We start from the raw sequence: 11287 nt of genomic DNA, 5'->3' as shown, positions 1-11287 counted from the left end.
AAATTATTGGAAAAATGAATGTGCGTCAGTAATGCAGGTGACGCGTCGACACCGAAATAAAACTTGGAACATGAAAATCGGCTCATCAGCAATCTTCTCATCTCTGACCTTAATTAAATAGATAGGTATGTGCGTAATAGTTATAATGTGTGACTTCTTGAATTTTTATAAGTAAATGAGATTTTATTCGAAGACTGGCTTCTATATAAATATATCTAATAGACATCGTATGAATGTACAGTGATAATATAATATATTAATATCGCAAAAACCGCGATATCAACTGGCTATGGTTTATGTTCCTTGAGTTTGACCAGGCGATGTAAATTCCTTAAATAAATGTAAATAACAATTTTCACATACAATAGGGTAAGCCGATTCAGCTATATACAATTATAAAATGAACCCAATGCTTAAAATTAATTAACGATCAATGCAATATACATATACATTACATAAAGCTATCAAACGATAATTAACATCAAGAATGATTATTCATCGGAAGGAAAAATTCTCTCGAAAAGAATTTGCCCGCAGAAAGAACGCGGTTCAAATTAAAATATATCTACAAAATAAAAATTCCTAAAAGATGAAGAGACGAAAATTAAGCCCTCTCGTTTGGCTCATCCCGCTAAAATAAACGCTGTTTAACTGATGATAATTGCGAATTATTTGTGTACGTCATGCATTTGTGTCAACGAATCAAAGCACTCGAGGCAGCTGTGCTTTTATCCGAATTTTTGTTTACAATAATTGCAGATGACACGAGTGTTTCGATAATAACAAGTTTTTAATTTAGGATCGATCGATCATCTGACTTAACGAGCCTAGATCATTCTTAAGACTCTCACAATTAGCAAACTCAATTAACATGGCAATCGATCGATCCTAGGGCACTTGAAAAATTAATTGATATAAGTAATCCCGTATCGTTATGGTTACGCTAGATGTCAAGATGTACATACGATCCGTATCGAGATTATATCAATTCATGATACAATGATTTTACATTGTTCGACGATAATCTATCATTGGCAGTATGCTATAACGAATTGAACTTTGAGTAGTAGCACCTTCAGCATTGTCCCAAGCTACTTTAATGTACACAAATAAAATATTTACCCTGTAAGAGTATCATTATCCAGTTTGTAACATCAATAAAAATAAAAATATCCTGATGACAAGGTGACTATTTCAATTACCGTTGAAGTTTCATCACTTTTTTTATACTTCATGGTAAGCAAACACGTTTGATTGAAGTAGCTTAGTTCATCCACGAGACTAGCTCGACTTATACAAAATATCTTGTTATCTTTTTACAAGTTTTACTCGATAGTCAAGAGAAGGTCATCACCCTCTAATTTCATTCCCTGAGTAATGTCAAGGGTTTTGATCTTTCCTGCTTTAGGTGCCTGAACAACCATTTCCATTTTCATAGCTGATAAAACTACCAGGGCTGCTCCCTTTTCCACAGTATCGCCGACCTTCACTCTGATGTCAATGACTGTACCCGGCATAGGTGCTCCTACTTGATTTTTATCACCTTTGGCGGCTTTGGGATGAATGTGTAATTCCTGAAGATCACAGAAACGAAATAATTAAGTAAATGTAGCAGTTTTCTGTCTAAAGTACAAAAATTATATTTTGGTCGCTACCTTGACAGCTTCCTTGTCCTTGATGAAGACGGACCTGAGCTGACCATTCATCTCGAAGAAGACTTCTCGTTCGCCATTCGGGGTCAAATCTTCAGCCATGGCAAGTGTCTTGATGCCCAAAGTCTTTCCTTTCTCAATAGTCACCTCGAACTCTTCACCCACCTTAGGTCCAGTCAGGAATATCCTGGTTTCGAGTTTGTCGACAGGACCATACGTTTCCTTGAAGTTTAGAAAGTCGTTCGTCACCTCAGGATATAACGCTGCTGACATGACGTCCTTATCCGTGACACCAGGATGAGATTCCTTGAGCTGTTCTTTGAGGGCTTTGAAGTCGAGAGGTTTCAGACTAGCACCTGGCCTTCCCTTTACACGTGGCATATCCTTCAGAACTTTAGATCTCAATGGCTCAGGGAAACCTCCATAAGGTTCACCAATGGCACCTTGAAGGAACTCGACGACGGATTTAGGGAAGGACAATTCCTCAGCTTTTTTCAGTACGTCGTCGGCCGTGAGTTTATTCTGAACCATAAATTGTGCAAAGTCACCCACGACCTTTGAGCTTGGTGTGACCTTGATTATATCACCAAGAAGAAGATTAGCCTCCCGGTACGCTTTCTTAACATCTTCAAAGAACTCGCCTAGACCTAAGGAATATGCTTGGAATTGTAGATTGGTATACTGGCCACCAGGTATTTCATTCAGGTACACGTCTGCATTTCCGGATCTCATTGTCGTTGTACATTCAAATGGACCGTACAGTGTTCTAGTTTGTTCCCAGTAGGCAGAATATTCAGAGATGTCAGCTAGATCTAATTTCGTGTCGTACTGCGTTCCTAAAATTGTAAATAAATATTAATACATATTTGATATAAAAGATATTAACGTAAATTGTATATTGAAATAACGATTAATGGCACCTTGAAGAGAAGCAACAATTGCTCCCATGGATGGCTGACTGGTCATTCCAGACATACTATCCACAGCAACATCCACGACATCAGCACCGCTTTTGGCACAAGCTAACATAGATGCGACACCAGCTCCAGCAGTGTCATGCGTATGAATATGAATAGGAACGTCAGGCTGTTTCTGTCTTATAGCATCGATTAGTAATCCAGCCGCCTCTGGTTTTAAGAGACCAGCCATGTCCTTAATACACAGGACATGAGTACCAGCCTTTACAAGTTCATCAGCCAAATCGGTGTAATATTTAAGATTATACTTGGTACGATTTGGGTCGCTGACATCTCCAGTATAGGAAATTGCTGCTTCCACTACACCACCAGCCTTACCAGCAGCTTCCATTCCTAAAAAATTAATATAATCGTTTAGCACCTAATCTGTACATTGTTCCAGCACAATATAATAAATTCCTCAGAGGATTCTTACCAAGGATTAGATTGGGAAGGTAATTCAGAGAGTCAAATACCCTGAAAACGTCCATTCCTGACTGTACAGCTAGCTCACAGAATTTATACACGACGTTGTCAGGATAATTAGTGTATCCCACTGCGTTAGCACCACGCAGAAGCATCTGGAAGGGAATATTAGGAATTGCCTTGCGCATATCCTCTAGTCGTTCCCAAGGACACTCGTGAAGGAATCTCAGGGCGACGTCGAAGGTAGCTCCACCCCAATTTTCCATGGAATAGAGATTGTTGAATTTGTGAGTAACGTATGGCGAAATCTGAAGTAGGTCGTGGGACCTGACGCGTGTCGCCAGGAGAGATTGATGAGCATCACGGAACGTCGTATCCATGAGTAGGAGTCCTTTATGTGCACGCACAGCTTTAGCAAAAGCTTCAGGACCCTGTTCCTTCAGGATATGACGTAGACCCTTTGGTGGTTCCAGAACACCTAGAACCCGGTGCGATTTACCAGTTAGGCAATGAATTTTTAAGAAACTGACCATCCATAATGGAGTTTTAGCTTGATGTTCCAGGTGCATTATGCAGCCTAATAATTATAACTTATACATAAAAATATGATTTTAGACTTACTTGCAGCGTCTACGTCATTGGCATCTTCGGCTGCTGCAAGCTTAGCAAAGTCTAAAAGAATCGTCAAAGAAAAATAATAAAAGCATGCCGTCAATGTTGGTGGATGCAATACAAATGAAGGGGAAAAATCAATTTCTAAGTTACTTCTGGAAACAACGGTATGTATCAGATCATGACTGAAAAAAGTGTACCATTTCCGGTTTGCGAAAGCTTAAAAATCAGTTACACTTAATAATGAACGATTATAAATTATTAGAATACAATGTATTATGTGCAACTGTCCTTTTTTCTCGATCTACTGACATAAACAGAACGCCATGCCTGTGTATTCATTCAAATATACGTAAAAAATAAGAATTTTAAATGAATAAGAGACATTTGAAGGATATGCTTCACCAACGGCTTCTGTATATACATTATATAATTAAACGACATAAAATTAATGAAATTTAAAAGAGATTGGCAATCACTTGAAAATAAGTAAAAATCCTCCAGATAAATTATGTAAAGCTTATCAAATCCTTCAATCTGATGATCCATGTGTAAAAGCATTTCGTTGATCTGCCTCTTATTCTACTACGAGTGCAACTGAGCCAGCTTGTGCGTATGACGTACCATGATATCAGGGTAAATATTAATAATGAATTTTAGTATTGCTAAATAATACCGTTATCTTAATTACTAAGAAGATAAAACATACCTATCGCAATCTGAGGTATATGTGGTTTTATTTCAGCTGGTTTAAGTGACGTAGCCAACGGCGTGCTAGGACCGTTCACCAAAACTGAACCCAAATAATTAAGAAGTTTCTGGGCACGATTTTGGCTCTGTTGAAATTGGAATAACTGTGGATTTTCGTCAATGAAATAAGTATCGACAATGCCATTAAGGAATTTTTGATTCTCAAGTACGTTCAGTAGAAATGGTATATTTGTCTTAACGCCGCGCACACGAAATTCGCGCAAAGCACGATTCATTTTGGCACACGACGATTGAAGATCAGCAGCATGCGCTATGACCTGAAAGGAGAAGCGAAAACAGTCGTAAGTATCCCAAGAAGATTTATCATGTACTTGACATTACCTTAACAAGAAGAGAATCGTAGTAAGGTGAGATAATGGCGCCTGCGAAAGCAGATGCACTGTCCAATCGGATACCCATACCCTCTCCTGATCGGAAGACTTCTATCCTTCCAGTATCCGGTTGGAAATTCTTAGCAGGATCTTCGGTTGTCACACGACACTGAATAGCGAATCCTTGAGGCTTGATCTTGTCTTGCGTCATTCCAAGTTCCGGCAGGGTCATGCCCTCAGCAACACGAATTTGTGATTGGACCAAATCAATTCTATAATTAAAATAATATTTTGAATACCGACATACTGATTAATTATCTGATTTACTTTATGTAATCCTTACCCAGTGATCTCTTCTGTAACTGTGTGCTCTACCTGGAGTCTTGCATTGACTTCTATAAAATAGAAATTGCCAGTCTCGTCAGCTAGGAACTCTACGGTCCCAGCATTAGAATAATTAACATATTTTGCTAATTTGACAGCATGCTGCGTCATCTTGTCTCGAACTTTAGGATCCAGTCTTGGCGCTGGTGCAATTTCGACAACCTGGATTAGGTAAATTGATTGGTATGATCATTAAATATTTAAATTAAATCTTACTGATCCTGATTACCTTCTGATGACGACGTTGAACCGAGCAGTCACGTTCATAAAGATGCACTACATTTCCAGCTTGGTCACCAAGTAACTGCACTTCAATATGCCTTGGTCTCTCAATAAATTTCTCAATGAACATAGCCCCATTTCCGAAAGCAGCAGCAGCTTCAGACGAAGCACGATCAAACATCTCACGTACCTCTTCCATCTGTCTAACGACTCTCATACCTGATTAAAGTAAATAAAGATCATTTGCCAATTCGCAGATTCAATTTAAGGAGTAGTACCTCTTCCACCGCCACCATAGGCAGCTTTGAAGATAACCGGAAGTCCATGTTTCATACAGAACTCCATAGCTTCGTCCGAAGAAGTAACAGGTCCGTCGGTACCAGGTACTATAGGCACCTCAGCTCCAATTGCTGCCTGTCTAGCCGCCACCTTATCACCCATCTGCTGTACAACCTTAGGACTTGGACCAATAAATCTGATCCCAGCATCTATAACGGCCTGGGCGAAATCTGATCTCTCAGAAAGAAATCCATAACCAGGATGAATGGCATCCACGTCATTCTCCTTGGCTATTCTGATGATTTCAGGAATGTTCAGATAAGCTTGAACAGGTGGCAGTCCACGTCCCACAACATAGCCTTCATCAGCCTTTTGTCTGTGCATCTGCATTTTATCCTGTTCCGAGTAAATAGCCACGGATCGAATTCCAAGCTCGTTACATGCTCGAAAAACGCGAATGGCGATTTCACCTGTAAACAAAATATCCAACTTGTCATATCTATCAACCAATCTTGACTTTATATATTTTACAACCTCACTGCTACCAATTGAATTTATCAGTGGCTTTCACAAGGTTCAGCCACTGCAGCTCTTATCAGAAAGCTCTTCTAAGGAATGCGCAGTTAACTCAGTGCCAAAGGCCAACCGATTGCTCATTTTTGGTTGAATCGGTATAAGTCTAAATCAATATCTACTTAAATTTGTTATCAGTCAATACCTCTATTAGCAACCAGGACACTCCTAATCGGTCTGTACTCGACATCGCTCGCACAACTTCTCTTTGTAATGTTCCAGGTCTGAAGTGTCAATCTCTGCTTGGACAGAGCGCTGCAAGCTCTGTGCGTAGTATACATTTTTTTAAATTAACTTAATTCCTCCTTTCAATAATTATCGATTTCCTTTCCTGGTCACTTATCCCTTGAAACTCCTCGAGTACGGTCGAGCTCAGGATGTTTCCTCTTCTGGTAGTCTACTAAAAATTTGATCTCGACGCGCTGGACCCTGACGACGCCGAATTTCTATAAGCAAAAAAGAAACGGCAACTGGTAAGCAATAAAATCAACAAAATGCACTCCGGCTTTCCATATGATATATATATGTATATATATATATATATATATATATATTTCCAATGCTAGAATACATCATTCCCAACTGTACGTAACAAACACTTTCAGTCGCTCGTAATGTAAACTGACTTCCACAATAGGCCACCGTATTCCGTCGACTTTCCTTATGCAACTTTAGACTCTGTACCCCGGAGACGACGTCCAATTTGCAATTCCATATCTCCATTAAATGTCGCGGCTCATTAAGACGCGCGATGCGTTTCGCTCAGCGGTTTATTGTCGCTACTTTATTATTTACTTGCACAGTAAAAAAATAAGTATTATTTAAATTCGTCCGCGTCGCATATCTAAAAGCCAGTCACAATCTTTGCAAACGTCTCTAAGAAACGTACACGACCCATGCGGAACATTATAAATATCTTGACAATTGTCCAACTTTTAGGATACCCCGAGTACCTGACCCACGTCATCGCGAACTCTGGTCGTTCAAAGATCCAGGACTGCGGTATCTCGCACGAACAGTCACAAGACTGCAGCCAGTCATAACAGACGGAATTTTACGTCACATATTTCTCGCGATACCAAAAAGAATCATGGAAGGTTTAACGATAGGACGATAACGAGCGTCAGTCTTGAATGTTTTGAAATGCGAAAGCCATTTTGAACTAGTTATAAAAACACGAAGAGAAATATATATATGAGTACTGGATGAAGATAACAATTTTCTAAAGTTGTACATAATATTGGACGAGTATTTGAATTCATTGAACGTTACTTGGGCAGACGGTCTACCAAAGCGAGTGCAATGTTGTAAGGTCACTGTTTGGACTTAGGCAGACGTCCAAGTTTCACAATGTTATGCTACTTACTGCCATGTGAAACTAAGTGTCCTAATCTGAGGCACGAGAATGAATATTCATGCCTAGAAATGGAATACTGACAGATAGTACGATTGTTCTGGAAAAGTCTACGGGAGTGATGCATCAGTCGTTGATATAAGGGGTCCTGTCAATTACGTGTTGCTTAGGTCGTCTGATTCATGGAGAAATATATTGATAAGAATGCAGAAAACATGGAGTGATCAGGAAAAACAATTGATCGAATCGAAGATAACGCTATAACGGATGCTCGTTAAATGACAACTGACGGAATCGAATTAACGACGCTACGAGTTGCTTGTTATTGTCAGATAAAATATTGCGTCTGATTTTGAGCGCGAGTTAGGAACAATGTTTTGGATAACTATTTAGATACTAAAGATTAGATACTTGTGGTTGTTTTAGATTGGCGTCGTTTGCGGAGAGACTTTTGTATGCTTCATTGTCGGAAACGTGCGATTGGTAGCGAACGCCGAGCGACCGTCTGCCGTATTTTTGTCGTCCCAGTGAACACGCCTCAGGGTGGAAAAAAAGAGGCGCATAGGCGGGTTCCCATGGCGCTGACGGTCGGGTGAAATAAAAGTGTACCAACGACCGCACTTAGCCCTGTTTCACTTTCAAATATTGCGCAACCATGCAGCTGCTTGTACATCGGACGTTGTTACTGGAAAATATGGGTAGTACTTTGGGAATGTAGTTGCAGTCTGTTGTTATTATCGTTAGGAACCAGAATCACGCTAGGATAGGTACTGGCTATGGGATTAATAGAAACGAGACCTCCTCAAGGCCAATAACTATCAATTGAGACAACTGAATAGTGATTTTGACAATTGCTTCAGATATTCAGCGAATTATTGTACTGTATATTCGATCGACGTAGTGCGCGTACTAGACGGCATTTAGATAAGTGGAGAAAAAGATTTGGATAGATGTTTTTCTATCGTATCAACTGCACTGATAAGAGAAAACATGAGGATTTAGGGTATTTATAAAAATAAAATGTGTATTAGAGCGCGATAGCAAAACATGAAGTTAGGTTAGCTTTCGTAAAATACCATAAAACGAACCGGTTATATGCTGTACGAATGTATTTCGAATCCAAGGGAAATCGGGAAGTCAATGCGATTATAAGATCAGAATCCTGTGTTCGAGAAATCAACAAGTGAGGTGCTTAAGAAATTTTTAGTTTTGAAATTTTTTTATTCAATCTCAAAGTATCCTGCCGGTTCCTAACTCATTTTTCCCTATACCGTTTCAAAGTCTGAACTTGACTTCGGATAGGGAATGATTGATATCGAGTTTCACAATGTAATATCGACTGAGGTAATCCTACATAACCTAATCTTGACGGTATATCGATTACGTCAAATCAATTACATTATTTTGACTTACGTTATATTATATTCTAAGGTTAATAACGAGACGAGACCAAGAAACAAAAATTCAACCATTCACCGATCAACAATGAAGTCAGCCATTTTGATCGTAAAGGATTCTGGGTAGTAAATCGTATCCTAATATTGATATTTAACGACGGTAATTTTTATAACAAAATTTGTAAACTTATCTAAAAGCACTGCATGATTATGTCACGCGATTACGTATTGACCGGGTAATCATTTGAACCGATGACCCCGAAATAAACATGCCGAACCCACGTTTATACATGATCTGTATACTGTATGTACAAAGAGAATTCATACCGGCTGCATGATATTCGATTGAGGGATATGAAAGTACGATATGATGGCTGTTTGAATAATTCCTAATTGCCATGAGCTGTTTTTTAATGTATCATCAAGTTTTGGCAGATTGCGCCATATCATTAATTACCCTACGTGTAAAGTCACGTTCCGCAATAACGTCGTGTTATACGTAAACAAATATCTGACAAGATTCGTTTCTGCGACTCGGATTTGAAAGTCGAAGAAAAAATGTGACAGTTTATCGTAACTTGATTATACATTGGACTAAAACTTATATCTGCATATGTGTTTGATCAAATATTTTCGATTTACGATGACACCTGTACGAAATTTACTTACCAATTTTGACAGTTGGTGCTCTTGCTGCAATCAACGATATCATAGTCAAGTCATTGTTTACCCACGTATTAGTCATTACTGCCATATAGACTTGTAATCAATTTCGAGTATAGAAGGTATAAAGTTTGTATGTTTAAAAAATACATAAATTATTATCCAAGTGTTTCCCACCTTTAATATTAATTGAGTATTTATAATTTAATCATATAATTAATTAATTGACCATGCTTATCAACTCTCGGTAACCTCCTGTCGAAATTCCAATCCAGAACGTATCTTCATCACAGTATACTTTTTAAGAAATCAACCAATTTTTGGCTTCCTTTCAAAACGTTTGGCTTCCCTACGCATGTTGTGTTACGATATATGTACATAAATCCATACGCATGTAATCACGTAGCTTGATGTGCTTTGGCGTATCGATCGGGACGAAGGATAGAAAGCTGTCCGAAACAGCTGATCTGGGGTGGATTGCCAAGATACGATTTCGCGGCCATTAAAAATAACGTTAAAAATATAGCGTGAATCTTTTAATCAATCTTAGCTCAACGTACTTCCTTTAGTTTTATTCGTAATATGTAAAAGATTCTTCCGTAATATCATGGTCTGATATATATTATTAAATTCGAAATTATTGACGTTGATTATAATGTATAATGACTAGCACGTTTATTGGTTTGTTTGATGCCATTGGGAACTTCTTGACTCAGTGCATGTATACACAAGGTGGATGAATTGGCGTATATGCGAACCTCGTGAATGGGTTCAATGAAAAGTAAAGACAATGCGTTAGTCTTCTGTGATTTCAATCAAGGTTATACATATAGCTAATAAAACTATGCACTAGATCTGTTTTATCAGTGATGTGTATTCTGTTAGCAATTTTGGCGTGCACGAATATGTGAAAAAATTATAAAAGAACCAGGGAGAACGTCAACAAGACGATTGAGACATTTGTGAATAATATTATTCCGAGGTAAAATGTAGTTTCGGTAAAGTTTGTCACTTAAAGTCGTTAGTAACGTTTTTGTTGGGTTTTGAAAATATACAAAATTTAATTGTTACTAGATACGATATTACGCAGCTCTTCATGGTGCACAAGACGCACGCAAGAGATTATGTATATTGACAGCAATTGTCATGCGGCTTTTGTTCGTTAATATGAATTGCACTATTGTTTTAATTTAAAAAATTACGAAATATAAGATACTCACAGTGATAATCGACGGAAAGAAGGTGGACTACGTCGTCCGGCAAAAGCCCAAACCGTACTAAAATCTTGTTTGGTAAATATCCTGGCACACGCGTTCGACCTCTACGGAAATAGAGGAGTGCGAGTGTGTACGTTCACCATGCATGCGCCATGATAGATACTGCCGCCATCTTTTCGAGAAATATTGAAATACTTATTGAGAATAGTATTGTGGTATCACTCATTATAAAAGCCGGTTGATAAAGCAGTGACAAAGCTAGTACGTAGAATATCTTTTGAGTAAAATGAAATGATTTCTTGGAACATAAGGAAAAATTGTAATATTAGCTAATTTAACAGAAACAAAGAATGACTGTAATTTTATAAATATAACTTCAAGAATTTTTAACCGTACGTCGATAAAACGAGAACTCCACTCGTTTGATTAATTAGGGAATGTGAGAATTTTTATCAAATAAAATTTCGAAT

At 38.3% G+C, this 11287-nt stretch overlaps 1 protein-coding gene across 6 annotated transcripts; it reads right to left on the bottom strand.

Moving 5' to 3' along the window:
- Positions 1 to 162: 162 nt before the first annotated feature.
- On the bottom strand, positions 163 to 10976 carry LOC107264335 (pyruvate carboxylase, mitochondrial). 6 transcript variants are annotated; one of them, XM_015732486.2, is made up of 12 exons: positions 10821 to 10976; positions 6332 to 6632; positions 5613 to 6083; positions 5342 to 5553; positions 5072 to 5274; positions 4739 to 5000; positions 4356 to 4674; positions 3656 to 3706; positions 3045 to 3512; positions 2573 to 2962; positions 1656 to 2488; positions 163 to 1574 (listed from the first exon to the last, which is right to left on the bottom strand). In XM_015732486.2, the coding sequence occupies exons 2-12, from the start codon at positions 6465 to 6467 to the stop codon at positions 1326 to 1328; spliced, it is 3594 nt and encodes a 1197-aa protein (XP_015587972.1). In that variant the 5' UTR covers positions 6468 to 6632; positions 10821 to 10976; the 3' UTR covers positions 163 to 1325. The 6 variants fall into 6 exon arrangements, with proteins under 6 accessions (XP_015587972.1, XP_024937127.1, XP_024937126.1 ...); XM_025081359.1 differs by lacking the exon at positions 10821 to 10976 and adding an exon at positions 9607 to 9625; XM_025081358.1 differs by lacking the exon at positions 10821 to 10976 and adding an exon at positions 7952 to 8167.
- Between the last annotated feature and the right edge of the window lie 311 nt (positions 10977 to 11287).

Source organism: Cephus cinctus, unplaced genomic scaffold (genome assembly GCF_000341935.2).
Source record: "Cephus cinctus unplaced genomic scaffold, Ccin1 Ccin1_scaffold0168, whole genome shotgun sequence".
NCBI classification, from domain to species: Eukaryota; Metazoa; Arthropoda; class Insecta; order Hymenoptera; family Cephidae; genus Cephus; species Cephus cinctus.
Note: the sequence above shows the minus strand (reverse complement) of the source record. Positions and strands in the feature narration are given on the sequence as shown.